Source organism: Lolium rigidum, chromosome 7, assembly GCF_022539505.1.
Source record: "Lolium rigidum isolate FL_2022 chromosome 7, APGP_CSIRO_Lrig_0.1, whole genome shotgun sequence".
In the NCBI taxonomy this organism is placed as follows: Eukaryota; Viridiplantae; Streptophyta; class Magnoliopsida; order Poales; family Poaceae; genus Lolium; species Lolium rigidum.
Window position 1 is genome coordinate 154,409,183 of NC_061514.1, and position 20,768 is coordinate 154,429,950.

General features: G+C 42.8%; 1 protein-coding gene across 1 annotated transcript; it reads right to left on the reverse strand.

Moving 5' to 3' along the window:
* Nucleotides 1-3,767: 3,767 nt before the first annotated feature.
* Nucleotides 3,768-7,601, reverse strand: LOC124678590 (probable metal-nicotianamine transporter YSL6). Its single transcript, XM_047214462.1, has 7 exons — nucleotides 7,116-7,601; nucleotides 6,487-6,659; nucleotides 6,259-6,356; nucleotides 5,895-6,032; nucleotides 5,471-5,660; nucleotides 4,933-5,065; nucleotides 3,768-4,850 (listed from the first exon to the last, which is right to left on the reverse strand). The coding sequence occupies exons 1-7, from the start codon at nucleotides 7,477-7,479 to the stop codon at nucleotides 3,907-3,909; spliced, it is 2,040 nt and encodes a 679-aa protein (XP_047070418.1). The 5' UTR covers nucleotides 7,480-7,601; the 3' UTR covers nucleotides 3,768-3,906.
* Nucleotides 7,602-20,768: the final 13,167 nt, after the last annotated feature.

Consider the following 20,768-nt stretch of genomic DNA (forward strand, 5'->3'; position numbering starts at 1 on the left):
CCTCCCAAAACACAAGCCCGTCGCACACATCTCCCCACCGCTCCGCCGCCACCCACGGACCGGCGATTTGGAAGCGCGTCGACGCCGGCCATCGTCGTCGAGATGCCGGCAAGCGGGGCGGAAGCATAGGTCGAGGTCCCGCGTCGCTTTCGCCGCGTCGTAGCGGCAGTCGGAGGACGCCGCCGCCGCGCCGTTGTCCTCTCACCGTCGCGACACCTCCCGCCGTTCGCAGCTGCGCCGTTTCCGCCGGAGGTGAGCTCTCCCGCACCGTGTTTCCGGACCGCACGTCGTCCGAGACGGCCGCTTCGCAGTCCCTACGAAGCATTTGGATCGCCTCCGCTCGCGAGGTGTTCGTTCAAATGCTCGAACTAAAATGTGTCCCTTTTCGCATCATGGTGGACAGCGACGACGAATACTACTTCAAGAACTTCATCGACACGTCGTCGGAAGAGGAGCCCGACGACGAATTTTTCACCGATGCTCGCGCCGCTCATCCACGAGCATATTGTCTCGCAAATCCCCGTGCACCGGGGTCCTTGCCGGGCGCGCGGCCGCCTTGGACCGCAAAAGAGAACGCGGCCACGACCAGCTCTACAACGACTACTTCAAACCCAATCCATTGTTCGTGTCGTCCTTGTTTCGCCGTCGTTTTCGGATGACCAGGCCGCTCGTTCCGCCGGATAATGGATGGCGTCAAGATCTACGACGACTACTTCGTGCGAAAGTGGATGCAATTGGCAAGATAAGCCTCTCTTCGTACCGTAAATGCACGGCAGCCGATTAGGATGCTCGCATATGCGTTGCCGGTGATTTCGTAGATGAGTACACGCGCATGAGTGAGTCAACCGGCTTGGAATCGATGTACGGGTTCTGCGGAGCAGTTGATCGGTTCGTTCGGAGAACAAGTACCTCCGGCAACCTAATGCAGAGGACACAGCTCGTCCGTTGTCGATCAACGCTTCCAGGGGTTTTCCCGGGATGCTTGGCAAGCATAGACCGCATGCACTCGGGAGTGGAAGAACCGCCCCTTTGGTTGGCAGGGGGCATACGACGGCCATTCCGAGGGTGCACGAGTCATTCTTGAAGTTGTTGCTTCCCATGACACATGGATTTGGCACTCATTCTTCGGAATGGTTGGCTCGCACAATGACATCAATGTGCCTGCAGCTCTCTCCGGTGTTTGATAGGCTAGCATACGGTCGGTCCCCGATGTGGATTTTGAGATCAATGGCCACCACTACACGAAGGGGTACTACCTTGCTGATGGTATCTATCCACCTTGGGCTACACTCGTGAAGACAATTCGAAACCCCAACTCAGAGCAGGAGGCAAGGTTTGCCAAAGAGCAGGAGGCAGCCCGGAAAGATGTCGAGCGGGCGTTTGGCATCCTCAAAGCTCGTTGGGCTATCGTCAGACACCCTGCCAGAGTCTGGGATGTGCAAACTCTGTGGGAGGTGATGACCGCTTGTGTAATCATGCATAACATGATTGTTGAGGTAGAGCGGGATGATTCACTCTTTGATAATGACTAGGAAGGCCAAGGAGAGTTGGTTACTCCTCATCAAGGTGCTCCGGCATCATTCCAGGACATTCTTCATGCGCACCATGAAATTCGAGATCTAGCTGTACACAACTAGCTTCAGACTGATTTGGTCGAGCACATGTGGCAGCACGTAGGCAACAATGCTGCAAACAACAATGATGAAGGAAATCCTGAAGCCTAGAGCATTTGTATCGTTTTTTCATTTTATTTGAATAATACTTTATCCTTGATTACATGGACTATGTAATGTGCAATACATTTTGAGCATTTGTACTATTTTATATATTTTATATAATATTTTTTTGCGTTTTTTTAGTGTATTTACAAGAAAAACATACCATAAGGCGTCGCGACCCAAATCTGCCGCATTGGGCGCAGCGCGCGACCCAAACGGACATGCGTACGCGGGGCTCCGTCCGCGCGTCCGCTCGGGCACGTAAACGGTGCAAAACGGACGGCCCAGCGCGTCCGTTTGGGTCGCCCGATTGAAGATGGCCTAACATGCGGGTAGCGCAAGCCGGCCGCTCGCTGTCCGGTGGGGCCTCGTCGAGCTAACGGCAGCCACACACTTCTACCGCTTCCGTATATTGGTCATGCTAATCAACCATGATTATGATTTTGTGGGGCCGGATGTAAGTCTAACCACACATTTGACGGTCGTTTGAACGCCTGCATTGTATTCGTGCGGGGCAGGCGTAATGGTAGCCACAAGTGTACTGATTTGGTGCCTTGCTGAACTTAAATCAGGGCGTCGGACGCATGGAGGCAGGACAAAATACTAAACCGAGGTGTGTGTTTTTGTTTGACCGTGGTTTGTAAGCTGCAAGCGTTGATTCACACGTTGCTTTGCTTGGCATAACGTGCTTCATCTGCGCGCGCGGGCCTAGACCGGCTGGCCTCATAGTGCAAGCTTGTAGCTTTAACCTTCTCAACGTTGAACTGTCAAGAAATAATAATAAGTGATCATCTAGCCAAACCTTGCATGCATACGGGTCTCGACAGAGGATAAGTCCTATATGCTCTCAACACACATAGCTGATTTTTGCGAGTAGGGAAGACAAGACAAGTCCTCATCAAGCCAAACCTTGCATGCATATGGGTCTCGACAGAGGATAAGTCCTATATGCTCTCAACACACATACCTTTGAGATACTTGAGAATTCATTTCACTACATTCCAGTGAGCTTCTCCTAGATTTCTCATGAACTGGCTAACAACTCCATGAACTGCATAGGCAATATCAGGCCTAGTGCATACCATGTCATACATCAAACTTCTCACGACAGATTGGTACGGTACTCTACTCATTTCTTCTTTTTTCCTTCTTGTTGCTAGGACATTGATATAAATTCAATTTGTGATGGCCTGCAAGTGGAGAGGTAATGGTCTTTGCACCTTGCATATTGAACCTTTCAAGTATCTTCTTAATGTATCGTTCCTATGAGAGCCAAAGCATTTTTTTATCTATCACAGGATATTTTCATGCAACTATTTGCTTAGTTGGTCCTAAATCCTTGATGGAAAATGATTTACTCAATGCTTTCTTGTGGAGAGGAACCTTCTTTGTGCCATTTTCAGCAATCAGCATATCATCGACATATAGCAAGAGACTAATAAAGTCACCCTCGGCGTGCCTCTTCATAAAGACACAATGATCAGCATATCAAGTTGTTTCTTTCTTGGAGGCGTCACTTTATGTAACTTAGACTTTAGATGTGGTCTTGGTGATCTTATGATGCTGCTACAAAAGGTGGAACACTATAACCAAACTTTTTTTTTAGCTTCTTCTTCTTCTTCTTCTTCTTTAGTTGCGTAAAAAAGGTGGAACACTATAACCAGACTTTTTTTTAGCTTCTTCTTTTAGTTGCGTGCATCCGTACTTCTATTAGGCTATTACAAGCTTGATGTAATTGTTATCTTCGCAATATTAATATATTGCCTTTATCAAAAAAGACATCTAATTGTATCTTAGTGTTAGACTTTTGAACCTTATATAATTAATTAAAAAAATGGTATAAGAAATGTTTGGCACACCACAAGAAACTGAATTGTCAAAAAAGGTTTGAGTGGATGAAAATTCTCTTCAAAATCGGTCCTAAAGAGATCTTTGTCAAGTGATTTTCTGTCACAAAGGACTAAACGAGCCATCCATGTTGGCCTATCACAAAACAAATCAGAGATCAGGATGCCAACTGCAGCATAAGGAGCACTCAAACGCAAGAAATCAGAGAGGAATAAGATATATTAACAGAATGGAAAGAGCTGCTGCTGTTTTGCCGCAGTGTAATTTACAATTGTGTAAAATATGTACACATCGAAATGCTTTTCTACTTGTGCGCCCCACTAAAAAGACCAATCTCGCTTTATATTAAGCCGTATGCAACGGATGGCTTGAAGTACATGCACATCGGTGGGTCGACCCTCATGATGGACAGTATCGCAGAAGGGACACTCCAGATCCCGTCACCACAGATCAAACCGGATGCAACCGCGCCTGCAAAGTCCTCAGACTCCTTGCGGTTCACCCTCTCCCAGACGAACAAGATGACCGTCCCGACAAACATGTCGATTGCAAAATATGCCCCGATGTAGAAGGGAACAGCCATGGCCATGGGGAGCGGGATGAATTTGGACACACTTTTTGGAGTGACGTCCCTCAGGAGGTTGATTGCTATGGCTGCAAAAAAGAAGAAAGTGCAGATTGCTAGGCAGTGCTGGGGCAGCGCTGAGAATCCTTCCACACCCAGGATTGCCATCTCACGGTAGATGACTGCGTATGGAGCTTTGAACATGCCATCAGGATTGCCAATGTCGAAGGCCGTCCAGTAAAGCCAAAAGGTGAGAGGAGCAATTACGCAGCCAAGGGCAGTTCCAATCAACTGTGACACAAACATGGACCTTGGTGAAGAGAGGGTAAGGTAACCAGTCTTGAAGTCCTGCATGAGATCAGCAGCTGTGGATACGATGGACATCATAACACCGCAAGCTGCTAAGCCAGCGATCACACCGCCATGCTGGCCAACCCATGAGGCAAAAATGAAAAGGCCAATCTTGCCATATGTGGATGCAAGGTTCCAGTCTGTTAGGCCAGTGCCATACGAGTTGCAGAAGGCGAGTAGGGGTGCAACAACATAGGCAGAGAGGACAAGGTACCACTTGAGTTGTGGGAACAGCATTGGTACAGTCGCTGTTGATATTGCTGCAAGGCCCACATAACCAGATCCTGCCAACCAGGGAGGGATACTGTCTTTGACAAATACATCATTCAGAAGTTTTTCCTCGGATGATACTTTAGAACTTCCATCATCTGCAATAACAGAATGAAAACAAGATGAGATGCATGATTTACGATATACTGGTACCTAAACACCATATAACAAGAACATTACCATCCTGAACCCTGACAAGAGGAAGTCTTCCTTGCTTTGCTCGTGCATTTATTATTTCCTTGATAGTAGCATAAATGATCTTAATGAGGTTATAGATACCATCACCGAGTATCACAGATACAGATATGAAAACCTGGAAGACAGGGTAAGAGACAACTTAGTTTTTGTTAAGCATAAAATTGTAAAGAATGATAAGTATTGAACAAACCAGATGTGCCATCTGTATGTTCACTACGGAAAGTAACACAAATTCTAACAATTATAATGTTGAACTCAGTTAATTTCCCAAAACACAATGTCCACTTATGAAATAGTGTGCTATTAGTATTACTCCATGATGATTTCACATATAATGCGCTAACTTATACTGGAGAAGTGGAGAGGAACCAAGCAAACATTGTTTAATCAAGCATTATGATTCATGATATAGTTATAGATATATTCAAAAAAGAACATCATAGGTGGATTGTCGGTCTGCAGTCTGAAACTGACAATTATTTCACGCCAGGAACAAAAACAAAATCTCCAATCACCATACCTTGTATCCATAGAGTCCTTTGAAATCGTTGCTTCCAAGATCAGCTGGATACCAGTCCCCAGCTTTCGTGGTTATGTATGGCCAAAGAAAACCCCAAGATATAATGGCTCCAAGAAGTGTAGAACAGTTAACAATGTGTGGGCATATAAGACCACATCCAATATATGTTGGACTGAAGTCAAAATAAAACCTACATAATGGAACAGGTAAAACTTTGGTGAGCGCATATATGATGGTCCATTTTGAAGGATATAAGTAGTTTCATAGACAATACAAGTTATAGCAGTCACAAGACAGATATGGTCAAAGCAGGTTAGAGCCTTAAGGGGACAAGTAAAGTTTCTTTAAACCCTCAAAACTAAATATATTAGTTCTGACTCTTGAGCATTGAAGGAATAACAAAAACCGATCAAAGAAAACTTACGTGTTCTTAAATGCTGCAAGCCCCAGAGAAGGGAAATTATCGAAGCCACAAGAATCCCCAACACCACTGAAGAACCACTTAAACAAGTTCCAGATAAAACTAATGCTTAAATACTTCCCAAGACAGCTAACTTGTCTCCTGCAACCATAAAACATAAATTAGTACCATAAAAACACAAGAAACTTAGAAAATCGATGGCAACAATTGATGTTCTATACAAAGAAAAGCATCATTGGTCTAACATAACTAAAAGACGATTCGTTTGGATTTCTTTACAGCTTACAGTCATACAAAAAACCAAGAAGAAACGATGCATACTGAACTATGAGCATAAATTAAGGAGGAACTCTGATCCGTTTCTTACTCTGCAAGCTCAGCTCCAGTAGTAGTGTGGAAGCTATTGATCAACATAGCGGTAGCAGTTCCACTAGGATATGTCAGCTTGTAATCAATAACCATCACCTAGCAAACACCAAAACATACATTAGTTTACAAAATTTATGTGAATACCAAGATAGTACACTTGATCAAAAAACAAAAATGTAGTCAGTTGAACATAACAAATGCATGGTTCCAAGACATGAACGAGTACCTTGCGCAGCGCAACAAGACTAAATAGACCGAGGAAGCTAACAACAAACATAAAGCCGATCATCCAACTGAGTGAAGGATTCTTAACATCCACCGCCCTGTTTCCAGGATAATCAGTCCCGATAAGCTCATACGTTTTCTGATCCATTGCAAGCATATAGGATCCGAAGCCACCTGCATCAACAAAAACATTAGTTGACAATGTGTGAGCTCGATGGGAAGGGGGGAACTACCATCAGCAACCCTGCCACTCCCAATGCACACCAAAATCAGAAGTTGGTGATGCTAAATTTAGAATTAACGGCATGAAGGTATGTATCCCCGCACAGTAACCATATGTTCAGGGGTTCATTCTATCAACAACTTCCTTAATAGTACTACCCAAAGTTGTGAAACAAAATAAACCCAAATGTTTCTGACACCCCTAGCATTGTTGGGCCTAAATCGATCTAACACATGGAATCCAAGCACTTAATAAAATAAATAAATAAACGAGCAACACAGTTCCACACGTCAGTAGGTATTTTGTTTTGGTTAAAGGTCAAACCAAAACGTAACCCTGAATCGCACGCCAGAATCGCATCTTCTCCACCTAAAGAAGCAACCTAAGCAGAGGAGACGGACACATACCGCTGAAGGCGAGGCCGTAGCAGGCGACGACACAGGTCTGGATGACGGTGTTCTCCTGCTTGGTGAATGGCTTGGAGACGATTCCGAACCTGGCGAGCGCGGCCGTCCAGGTGCGCACGAGGAAGTAGCCGAGCAGGCCCGCGGCGACGTTGAGGGAGGGGATGATCCCCACCGTGAGGTTGAGCTTGTGCGTGATGAGGCAGAATAGCACCCCGAGGATGGCGCTCACCACTATCCCGCGCACCGTCAGCTGCTCCCGCCACGGCGGCACCACCTCCTCCCCCGCCACGGCCGCCGGCGCGTCGCCGCTGCCGCCGGCGAGGAGGGGTCCAGTCAGCTCCGCCGCTTCCGCCTCGGATCCCATCTTCCCGTGGAGGCGACGACTCTCTCGGGTGGGTGGTATTGATTCGTCGGAGAGTTGGTTGGTTCCGTGTGGGAGAAGAGGAGGTAGAGACGACGGCGTCGAGGAGGTTGGGAGCGATGAGAGGAGGAGGCAGCGAGCGATGTTGTATTTAAAACCAAATCCTGTTTGCCGCTGAAGTGTGGTTTTCGTTAAAGATACTACTACTCCATATGACGTGCGGGATACTGACTCTGTGATGTAGCTGTTTCGCGGTAGTGAATCTCTGGTAGTAGTAGATAGTACGTTTCCACAATGCGAAATACTATCATACGCCCCTCCGTTTTTATTTACCTTGAGTTTTAGCTTTAGTTATTATTATTAACTTTCTGCCATCATCTTTCGTCAATCATCACCAAAATAACGGAAATCAGCAAAACAACAAGTAACGGAAATCAGCAATAATCACGCAATAATTCACATGCCAAAATCACGCAATAATTCACATGCCAAAATAACCGAAGGCAATCAGCAAATCGCACAATAATTCACATGCCAAAATAATCGAAGGCAAACAGCAAATCGCACAATAATTCACATGCCAAACTCACTCTCACAAACAATTAACTTTCGTGCCAAACCAATCGGACCCATCACTGTAATGCTTCCTAATCACCTCCATAAGTCACGCTGCCAATCCATAAGTGACATGCCAAACTCATATATATTACACCTCCAAGATACGATGTTATGCTTTAGAGGTTATTAGTTGATTGCTAGGTGAGTCGAAATACGCTCGAAAACTGTGTGTCTTCAAGCGTCCGCCATGCTTGATACGAGAAAAACTGAAACTGGATTATGATGTATATGTTCTGCTCGGTATATGATGTCTTTACCCAAAATCAGGAGCTCATCTTAGGGAGAAGACCCTGCCAACAAACGCCAATAAAATGCAGGAAACAAAATTAGAACATTCATTTGATTGGAAAATACAAAATAATACTGTCGGTTAGATCAAATGTCCTTTAGAGCATGAAAACCAGTACGTGCAGAGCACATGATCGACTCTGAAGGAAATTTCCCATAGGTGTGGAGAATCACTAATACGAGGTGATGTGGTGTTGTGACTAATCACCAATACGTGTGGTTACAACTGAAAATAGTGTGAGTAGCTGCAGGGGTACTTAAAGATATTGTGGTTAGAACTTAAAATGTTTTCAACACATCCTAAATTCATAGCATAATTAGAGGCAGTAAGTGAAATGCTGCAGAGCTAACTTAAAGATGGCAAATAACCGAGAGGAATATTTGGATATGTCCACATTATAAACATAGGTGAAACAACATAATCAGCATCAGCAATTAATCCCTTTACACCATTGAGACTGTACCTAGAGCACCCAAACTCTTAAATATCATATATTTCAGCTCGGGCAGAGAAATCTCTAATTAACAACAGCATTTCACTCTTTGATTCAGTCTGTTGCATGGAAGGACCAGAAATAATTATACAAGAGAAATCTGTAGATGGCGAAATTCAGACAGGGACACAACATTTGGGCTCAACATGTACAAATCAACAGTCATTCTCGTGGAAGCTATTTTTGGCAAGCAATGATTTGATTGATAGTGCGATTAATGCAAACGATGCAAGAAAGATGCCAGCATGCGGTAGGATTAGGAGGAAACAAAAATTCCATCATAAGCTCTCCATAATTAAGATGAGAAGATCACCTTCCTTATGCAATATGATTTGCATAACCTGCTTGAATCTGTTTTTGAATAACCACGGACTAATTACCACAGTCTAGCTTATGGGAAAAAAGGCAATCTAGCTCCTCAAAATTCTTGATACTTATCCCACCCGCAAATCTTTAGTACAACAAAAGAACCTGACCCAAAGTAATGTTCATGCAAAATTGCATAAGTTAGTCAAGCCAGAAATATCGTGTTTAATTATCCAGACAAAAAATAGCAGTTTGCAATAATAAACAGTCCCCAATGGCTTGGAAGCCTAACTAAATGGACCCTACGATTTTTTTTAATAAGAGAAGTATAGGTGTAAGTGGGTATGGACAACTGAAAGTAGTGAAAAGGCAGTTCTTATTCTTCTCTCAAAACTATCAAGAAAACAAAATAGGAACATACTTGAAGCCCAATCAGTTTATGCTTAGGTGAATTACCCTCCTTTGAGGGTCCATATCCACTTCCAGATTTTTTCTTTTTGAAGCTATACGAATTGCCTACTGCAGCACCTGATACTACATGCTATTTATGTAATAACTTCCATATGAAAAGGGCAGCCAACATATTTTAATGTTACTGTATATACAGTGAAATCGGAGGGAAAATATTTCCAGCATCTCCGGGCAAACGGATATTGAAAAAACAAATGATATTTTGTCTCAATTTTGAGTTCGTTGCTCAAGCCACATATATTATCTTCCAAAAAGTAACTATGTGCTACAACATGGCTCTTGTAAGGTTTTCCCGTATGCATGGTTGGGTCCAGGAAAGTAAGTATATCCTCGAACTTGGGTTTTAGGTTTTTCTACTGCCATTGGTTTCAGTGGAGACTTTATTTTTAATGTAAACTACTTCATTCAAGAATATATTACAGTACACATGTTTCCCTACTGCCTTGACAAAATAGTAACATAACTATGTATTAAGGATTTAGGCTTTGTTATTCTTCTACAGATCAAATACATAGGCATATTATAAATGGAAACAGAGGACTGGGATCGCCAAATTCAAGTTAATTCGCATGTAAATAAAGAAGTATGATCAAATATTTTTCATCAGAAGTCTTTCAATGCCAACATAATAACCAACATTAAAATTGTTAACATGTATTACAGAACCATGCAAATACATTAGCAGGCCAAAGCCTAAGGGGCAAAATAACATTCCGAGATAGAATCAAACTGGGAAGGACTTGGGTATGGCCCAAGTTCTGAAACTACAACTAAAAGTAAGAAATTTGCACCTTTATTTGGTATTTCGGATACCGACTGACTGCTTGAAGGACACGTGGTGTTATACCTCTTGCAATCCTGTGCACCGCTCTAACCATTCCAAAGTGTGCAAAGCCAAAGAATTATTTCCTGACACCACCTTCAATTGTACTGTAGCACCAGTAGCAACAGTCAATATTTCTTTGATGATATGAGTGCCTCAAATAAAATCAGGAGAGGATTTGGTGCATTCATCGCATAGAATTGCATGGGCATGCTTTAAAATCTCTAAGAGTAAGCAAGGTAGGAATTGAGAAATATACCAAGCAATTATGTTCTGTCCTCTCTCCCCCTTGGCCTTGGGCGGCTCCTCGTCGGTGCCCGCGAACTCGAGGAGCAGCCGCTGGGCGACGGGCGCGGCATCGGCGGGGAGGAGCGGCGGGGGGGGGGGGCGTGGCGGCCGCGGCGGCGAGGAAAGGCGCGGCGAGCGGCGCGGAGGCGGGGTCCGCGACGTCGACCGCGGCGAGGAGCGCGCCTGAGAGGGCGGAGGAGAGGACGGGGGGGCGGCGCGGAGGCGAGGAGCGGGAGGAGCTTCGAGAGGAAGGGCGCGGGGCGGCAGCGGCCGACAGTGAAGAGCAGTGAGAAAAAGGGATGGACGGGAAGTTGAGAGGTGGGAGAAAGAAGGAGAATTTTGGGCGATAGCAGCCAAAGCCAGCCCTACCAAAATATTGGCTCACCCTTAAATTTTGGTAGTCGTTTGGATGGTTGCCAAGGAATTGGCTCGCCCAGCCAGCCAGCCCCGCTCCGGTATATTTCTTTCCAACGAGCGGGGGCGATTCCAGGGCGCTCAGAAGCTCCGCCAAAAAATTGGCAAGGCGACTTGCCCTCTCTGATTAGGTGGGTCTCACATATTGTTTCCTTTTTTTATTGCTATCTGGTGCATGCAAGTTGGTGATTTGATCAGTTTAGATCGTAATTGAATGAGTGGCTCCACACAATTAGCGAGCGCATGCACCAGAGACACCGCCTGTGTAGCAACTTCCAGCGTTGTGTCAAAGTTTTGATATTTTCGTCCTTTAATTGCATCCTAATATCGATCTACTTAACTTGTGAAATTTAGAGAGTTGCGAAAGATAACTACTTATCAAATCAGTTAGTTGCAAACCAATCATTAACCCATTCTGTCAAGTTAATTATTGGACATGGCATGGCTACAATCCAAACAAAAACAGCTCGCCAAAACTTTGGCCATGCCCTTGCATTGGTCATGCCAAAATTTTGGTGGGGCTAATTGGGCACAAACCAAACACACCCTTTATTTTTTGCCCATCTTTAGTCTTTACTTGGTACCTCTATGATTTGCCCTCAATTAATTTGCAATAGATTTTACTTGGCGCTTTAACAATTTGCCCTTTCTGATTTTTTTATTTGAACATCAGGCTAAGAACCCTAGACCAATATACCCCGACCTAAATGTTCTTGTAATTCGTCCTCTTTAGCTCAGGTACCGCCAATGTCAGAACATGTCTCGGGCCCTCCGGCCATTGTGGAGCCGCGCTTCGGCGACACCGACGACATGCAGTGCAACTCCTCCACGCGACGCGACACGACAACACATCCGTAACAAGAACTTGTGTAGGAAGAGCACACTGCCGCCGCCACCCTCCCGCGTGGCGCCGCCTTCCCCAACCTTCGCGAGCTCGTCCGCGGCTGCGCGCGATAGAACATAAGGTGGTCAGGAGGAGAGTAGGGAGTCACGCTGGAGGAGAGAGGGGAAAGGATCTGGGCCGAGCAGCACGATGTTTGGGGAAGAAACGCCGGTTCCACGCGGGCGGCGCTGCTCGATTTAGGAGCTTGGGACGGGAAGGCATGGATGGTGGACGGAGTGGAGCGGGACCACGTCGGAGGAGGGGGAGAAGGCGGATGATCTGGAAAGTGGAGGGGAGGGTAGCGAGTGGTGTAGTTGGCCGGCGACGGGGGTCGTGTGGCACAACGCCGGCGCCATGGAAGAAAGCAGTTGTGCAGGGCGCATGAAGTATTTCCTGAGGGTCAGATACCATGTATAAACAGTTAGTCGAGTACTTATTTAATTTTTATAACGTACAAGAATTCTATAACTGCTCGCGTCCTACTAAGATCAACCATGTATAACGTTCTTCAAAGCAATGTAGTTGTATTATGACAATGATATCATGTTATTGTATTATGTATTATCATGCTATGACACATTATAATATTCCTGATTTGATTTGAATTTGAATTTTCATATTGAGCTCAAATTATATATGTGCATTGAAAAATGAAATTTGAAAACCCGTGGCAACGCACGGGCATTTCTACTAGTTGAAGTAAAAGTTTCTAAAGTTTGACTAAAGATATAGCAAAACATATATGAACATCAATAATTTATAATTGCATATTTATCGTAATATAAAAGTACATTTCAAGATGATAATGATGGTACTGATTTTATATTTTAGATATTAATATATTTTCCATATACATTTTGACTTTGACTAAACCTAGAACGCAAGCTAATTCCGCAACTGTGAATGAAGGTACTACTACTCCCTCTCTCCTACTACTTTCATCCTAAAGCTTAAATCTAATATTTGAAAGCCAAACCAAGTACAGTTTAATTAAACTTTTAAAAGAATCTATATAAATATGATATTTTGTAGATACCACAAGCAAATATATTTCTCATATATCCAATTGAATTTGCATTTTACATGTTAATTATTTTTGGTAAAGCTTAGTCAAACTTACCATAGTTTGACTTTCTAAAAATAATATAAACCTTAAGCTTTGGGATGGAGGTAGTATTGAACTTATTTGTGATTTTTCTAAATTTAAATGTATCTCGACATTAAATAGTATCTAGATAATTTAATTTTTAACAAATCTCAAACAAGTTCCATGAGACGGAGGGAGTAATATGCATATTACATTAGTTTATGATATAACTTTTATTGTGCATAGTACGCATCATGTGATAGCAAAAGCGAAGCCACGATACTTCAAGAGTGCCTTCAAACGTGGCGGGACCATCAAGATTCACTCGATGTCGGAAGGGATGTTGATGTATTGCTGTTTTGTGCCACACTGTCATCCCCACCCCCCTCATGTTTGCGCTATGTTGGAACCTGGAAGAATATTTTCCTACCATTATGGTTTTGTGTGTTAGATGACATATATTAGCGATGGTTTAACAATGTGTCGAGTGGTACATGGCATTCGTGGTATGTTTGACTCATATGCATCAAGCTGCAAATCATTTGGATCAAATCCATGTTGAAAATGAAATGCAGGAAATTTTCCCAGACCAGATTATTCACAATAATATGGCCCCCAAATTTCGTCTCAGGACTTAAGGGATTTGCTTCCAGAGATGTCCCGGATATTTAGTCGGATTATTGGCCGGATTATTCAGGAAGCTGGATAATCTGAGCCAGATTATTTGGAAATATCTGAGGCCCAAAAATCGGCTAAGGACTTAATGGATTTGCTCCTAGAGATGCCCTGGATTTTTGGCAAAATTATTGGCTGGACATTTTAAGGAGGCCGAAAATTTGGGCAGGCCGGTTAATCCGGCCCCAAATTAGGCTGGATAATCCGGTCCCGGATTTCACCAACGGCTAGATTTCGTGAAGGGGTATAAATACCCCAGTTCATCCTCAAGCTCAAGCTACTCGTTTTTTCTCTCAAGAACATTATCACTAGCTAAGCCACAAGAATCACTTGATCTCCTCCATCAACCATCCAAAGCTCTTGATCTTTGGAGAATCGAAGGACAAGACCCCGTCTACATTTTCACCGAAGCAATTTGAATTTCTCCCTGATTCACTTGAGAGCCCTTGTGCTAGTGTTTTCTTTGAAAACCCTAGTTATTGTTTACTCTTTGATAACTTGTTGTGTTGCAACAGCTTTGGGAGCCTCCATGGTTGTGGGCGTGTGCCCCAATCTTTGTGTAAAGGTGTCGGTTGCGACCTTGAAGGCAACCGCTTAGTGGAGCGTGAGCTAGGGTTTCATGGTGGTGCTCACCGGAGAATAGGGTGAGGCCTTTGTGGCGTTGGTAGGCATTCGTGGCACCACGCCCGTCCAACATAAACACACTTCCCTTAACAAGAAAGAAACTACGGGAATCATACCCTTGTGTCTCCACCTGCTTCACCTCGGTTACTTCTATTCTTTACCACACTTTACTACTTGTATCTTGTTTAGTTTGCTGGCGCCTTGTCATATAGGTAAATTCAGATAGTTGCATATCTAGAGAATTTACCTTTTATGTCAAGCGAAATTGAAAAAGAATTAAATTTTGATTAGCACCTATTCACCCCCCCTCTAGGTGCCATACAATCCTTTCATAACCCCCTTGCTAGCTGGTCACGGTTCAACTCTGACAAAATCGTGGAGCCACTTCGCCTCGCTAGACGTGGTGTCCAACGACTCCCTCTTCACCGCGCCACCAGCCTCGCCTCGGTTGGGTCCATGTCATCGTCAGAGTTGTGGGAAGAGTCAGAGGATGGCGACAACTCAATGACGTATGGTAGGAGTACCCGCACGTGGCGGCCACTGACGCGGGGGTACCACGAACATTCCCATAAGTTATGGACTTGAGTTTTAGGGAAGAGGATGCGGCGCTGGTAGATTCATCGATGTGTGATACGTCTCAAACGTATCTATAATTTCTTATGTTCCATGCTACTTTTATGACAATACTCACATGTTTTATACACATTTTACATCATTTATATGCATTTTGCGGCACTAACCTATTGACAAGATGCCGAAGCGCCGGTTCTCGTTTTACGCTGTTTTTGGTTTCAGAAATCCTACAAAGGAAATATTCTCGGAATTGAACGAAATCAACGCCCAGGGTCTTATTTTTCCACGGAGCTTCCAGAAGACCGAAGAGCATACAAAGTGGGGCCACGAGGTGGCCAGACCACAAGGCGGCGCGGCCAAGGGGGGCCCGCGCCGCCCAATGGTGTGGGCCCATCGTCAGCCCTCCGACTCTGCCCTTCCGCATACTTAAACTCTCCTTCGCGAAAACCCTATTACCGAGAGCCACGATACGGAAAAAGTTCCAGAGACGCCGCCGCCAATCCCATCTCGGGGGATTCAGGAGATCGCCTCCGGCACCCTGCCGGAGAGGGGAATCATCTCCCGGAGGACTCTACATCACCATGATCGCCTCCGGACTGATGTGTGAGTAGTTCATCCTTGGACTATGGGTCCATAGCAGTAGCTAGATGGTTGTCTTCTCCTCTTGTGCTATCATGTTAGATCTTGTGAGCTGCCTATCATGATCAAGATCGTCTATTTGTAATGCTACATGTTGTGTTTGTTGGGATCCGATGAATATGGAATACTATGTCAAGTTGATTATCAATCTATCATATATGTGTTGTTTATGTTCTTGCATGCTCTCCGTTGCTAGTAGAGGCTCGGCCAAGTTGATACTTCTAACTCCAAGAGGGAGTATTTATGCTCGATAGTGGGTTCATGCCTCCATTGAATGCGGGACAGTGACAGAAAGTTCTAAGGTTGTGGATGTGCTGTTTCCACTAGGGATAAAACATCAATGCTTTATCTAAGGATATTTGTGTTGATTACATTACGCACCATACTTAATGCAATTGTCTGTTGTTTGCAACTAATACTGGAAGGGGTGCGGATGCTAACCCGAAGGTGGACTTTTTAGGCATAGATGCATGCTGGATAGCGGTCTATGTACTTTGTCGTAATGCCCTGATTAAATCTCATAGTAGTCATCGTGATATGTATGTGCATTGTTATGCCCTCTCTATTTGTCAATTGCCCAACTGTATGTTCACCCAACATGCTATTTATCTTATTGGAGAGACACCACTAGTGAACTGTGGACCCCGGTCCATTCTTTTACATCTGAAATACAATCAACTGCAAACTCTGTTCTCTACTGTTCTTCGCAAACAAACATCATTTTCCACACCATACGTTTAATCCTTTATTTACAGCAAGCCGGTGAGATTGACAACCTCACTGTTAAGTTGGGGCACAGTATTGTGATTGTGTTGTGCAGGTTCCACGTTGGCACCGGAATCCCTGGTGTTGCGCCGCACTACACTTCGTCACCAACAACCTTCACGTGGCCCTTGACTCCTACTGGTTCGATAACCTTGGTTTCTTACTGAGGGAAAACTTGCTGCTGTACGCATCACACCTTCCTCTTGGGGTTCCCAACAGACGTGTGTCTCACGCGCCATCAAGCAGTTTTTCTGGCGCCGTTGCCGGGGACGTGAAGAAAAGTTACACCACAGAGATTTCTAACTCCCACGTCAACTGCACGCCAGCAATTTTTCTGGCGCTATTGCCGGGGAGATCAAGACGCGCTGCAAGGGGAGTCTCCCACATCCAATCTCTTTACTTTGTTTTTGTCTTGCTTTACTTTATTTTATTTACTGCTTTGTTTTCTTTCTACATCAAAAATACAAAAAAATTAGTTACTTGCTTTACTTTATTTACTGTCTTGTTTGCATTCTTTATATTAAAAACACAAAAAAATTAGTTACTTGCATTACTTTATTTAGTTTGCTTTACTTATTTTTATTACTGCTAAAATGGGTACTCATGAGAACACTAAGTTGTGTGACTTCACTAGCACAAATAATAAAGATTTCCTATGCACAGTGCACCTATTGCTCCACCTGCTGCTATAGCAGAATTTTATGAAATTAAACCTGCTTTACTAAATCTTGTTATGAGAGAGCAATTTTCTGGTATTAGTTGTGATGATGCTGCTGCCCATCTTAATAATTTTGTTGAACTTTGTGAAATGCAAAAGTATAAGGATGTAGATGGTGATATTATAAAATTGAAATTGTTTCCTTTCTCCTTAAGAGGAAGAGCTAAAGATTGGTTGCTATCTTTGCCTAAGAATAGTATTGATTCATGGATTAAATGTAAAGATGCTTTCATTGGTAGATATTATCCTCCTGCTAAAATTATATGTTTGAGAAGTAGCATAATGAATTTTAAGCAATTGGATAATGAACATGTTGCTCAAGCATGGGAAAGAATGAAATCTTTGGTGAACAATTGCCCTACCCATGGACTGACTACTTGGATGATCATCCAAACCTTCTATGCAAGATTGAATTTTTCTTCGCGGAACCTATTGGATTCAGCTGCTGGAGGTACTTTTATGTCCATCACCTTAGGCGCGGCAACAAAGCTTCTTGATGATATGATGATCAATTACTCTGAATGGCACACTGAAAGGGCTCCACAAGGTAAGAAGGTAAATTCTGTTGATGAAACCTCCTCCTTGAGTGATAAGATTGATGCTATTATGTCTATGCTTGTGAATGGTAGATCTAATGTTGATCCTAATAATGTTCCTTTAGCTTCATTGGTTGCTCAAGAAGAGCATGTTGATGTGAACTTCATTAAAAATAATAATTTCAACAACAATGCTTATAGGAATAATTCTGGTAACAACTATAGGCCATATCCTTCTAATAATGGTAATGGTTATGGTAATTCTTACAACAATAATAGGAGTGTCCCCCTAGTCTTGAAGCCATGCTTAAATAATTTATTAGTAGACAAACTGCTTTTAACAAATCTGTTGAGGAAAAGCTTGGTAAAATTGATATTCTTTCTTCTAAGGTTGATAGTCTTGCTGCTGATAATGCTATAAAGAAACCTTTGGGGAGGATTAATAATGTTTGCATTACGGTTAACAATAACCTTGTCCCCGTTGATTTTGTTGTCTTGGATATTGAATGCAATGCATCTTGTCCCATTATTTTGGGAAGACCTTTTCTTCGAACTGTTGGTGCTATCATTGATATGAAGGAAGGGAATATTAAGTATCAATTTCCTCTCAAGAAAGGTATGGAACACTTCCCTAGAAAGATAATGAAGTTACCTTATGATTCTATTATTAGAACAAATTACGATGTTCATGCTTCATCTCTTGATGTCACTTGATTCACACTTTCTGCGCCTAGCTGAAAGGCGATAAAGAAAAGCGCTTATGGGAGACAGTCCATTATTTTACTTCGGCACTTTTGTTTTATATTTAAGTCTTGAAAGTTGTTACTACTGTAGCAACCTCTCCTTATCTTTATTTTATTGCATTGTTGTGCCAAGTAAAGTCTTTGATAGTAAGGTTGATACTAGAATTGGATTACTGCGCAGAAACAGATTTCTTGCTGTCACGAAATTGAGTAGCCCCATCTGTAGGTAACTCAGAAACATCTGCCAATTTACGTGCGTGATCCTCAGATATGTACGCAACTTTCATTCAATTTGAGCTTTTTCATCTGAGCAAGTTAAGTGCCCCTGAAAAATTCATCTTTACGGACTGTTCTGTTTTGACAGATTCTGCCTTTTATTTCGCATTGCCTGTTTTGCTATGTTGGATGGATTTCTTTGTTCCATTAACTTTCAGTAGCTTTGTGCAATGTCCAGAAGTGTTAAGAATGATTATGTCACCTCTGAATATGTGAATTTTCGATTATGCACTAACCCTCTAAGGAGTTTGTTTTGAGTTTGGTGTGGAGGAAGTTTTCAAGGGTCAAGAGAGGAGGATGATACAATATGATCAAGAAGAGTGAAAACTCTAAGCTTGGTGATGCCCCCGTGGTTCATCCCTGCATATTTCAAGAAGACTCAAGCATCTAATCTTGGGGATGCCCAAGGCATCCCTTCTTCATCGACAACTTATCAGGTCACCTCTAGTGAAACTATATTTTTATTCCGTCACATCTTATGTACTTTACTTGGAGCGTCTGTATGTTTTTATTTTTGTTTTTATTTGAATAAAATCGGATCCTAGCATTCTTTGTTTGGGAGAGAGACACGCTCCGCTGTTTCATATGAACACTGGTGTTCTTAGCTTTACTTTTAATGTTCATGGCGAAGGTTGAAACTACTTCGTTCATTGTTATATGGTTGGAAACAGAAAATGCTTCATGTGGTAATTGGTATAATGTCTTGAATAATTTGATACTTGGCAATTGTTTTGCTCAAATAGATCATGTTTAAGCTCTTGCATCATGTACTTTGCACCTATTAATGGAGAACTACCATAGAGCTTGTTGAAATTTGGTTTGCATGATTGATCTCTCTAAAGTCTAGATATTTTCTGGTGAAGTGTTTGAACTACAAGGAGACAGTGTAGAGTCTTATAATGCTTGCAATATGTTCTTATGTAAGTTTTGTCTGTATCGGTTCATACTTGTGTTTGCTTCAAACAACCTTGCTAGCCAAAGCCTTGTACTGAGAGGGAATTCTTCTCGTGCATCCAAATCCTTGAGCCAAAAACTATGCCATTTGTGTCCACCATACCTACCTACTATGTGGTATTTCTCTGCCATTCCAAAGTAAATTACTTGAGTGCTACCTTTAAAATTTCATTCTTTGTCTTTGCAATGCATATGTCACGGGAAAATAGCTTAAAAACTATTGTGGTATTGAATATGTTACTTATGTATCTTATTTCTTATAAGTTGCTTGTTGAGCGGTAACCATGTTTCTGGGGACGCCATCAACTATTACACCTTTGTTGAATATCATGTGAGTTGCTATGCATGTTCGTCTTGTCTGAAGTAAGGGTGATTTATCATGATCAAATGGTTTGAGTATGCATATTTTTAGAGAAGAACATTGGGCCGCTAACCAAAGCCATGAATCATGGTGGAAGTTTCAGTTTGGACATTAATCCTCAATCTCTTATGATAATATTATCTGTTGTTGAATGCTGAAGCATTAAAGAGGAGTTCATTATATGTTGTCTATGTTTTCCGGGTACGGATGTCCTTAAGTTGAGATCTATCAAAAACGAGAAATCAAATGCGATCTATCTCCTTGGACCTTTGTACAGGTGACATAGAGGTACCACTTTGTGACACTTGGTTGAAACATATGTAATGCAATGATAATCCATGTAAATCCAAGCTAATTAGGACAAGGTGCGAGCACTATTGGTATTCTATGCATGAGGCTTGCAACTTATAGGATGTCTTATGCATAACACATATAAATTATTACTACCGTTGACAAAATTGTTTCTATGTTTTCCAAATGAAAAGCTCTAGCACAAAAATAGTAATCCATGCTTCCCTCTGCGAAGGCCCATTCTTTTACTTTATGTTGAGTCAGTTTACCTACTTCCTTCTATCTTAGAAGCAAACACTTGTGTTAACTGTGTGCATTGATTCCTACATACTTGCTTATTTGCATTCATCATATTACTTTGTATTGACAATCATCCATGAGATATACATCCATGAGATATACATGTTGAAGTTGAAAGCAACTGCTGAAACTTATATCTTCATTTGTGTTGCTTCAAAACTTTCT

What these genes read in the sequence shown, in the direction of transcription:
- LOC124678590 (XM_047214462.1), bottom strand. Translation starts at nt 7,479, where the DNA reads ATGGGATCCGAGGCGGAAGCGGCGGAGCTGACTGGACCCCTCCTCGCC. An exon ending in CTACGGCCTCGCCTTCAGCG is followed by an intron (nt 6,660 to 7,115) that starts GTATGTGTCCGT and finishes TTGTTGATGCAG; the next exon opens with GTGGCTTCGGATCCTATATG. An exon ending in AAGGACTCTATGGATACAAG is followed by an intron (nt 5,066 to 5,470) that starts GTATGGTGATTG and finishes CCTGTCTTCCAG; the next exon opens with GTTTTCATATCTGTATCTGT.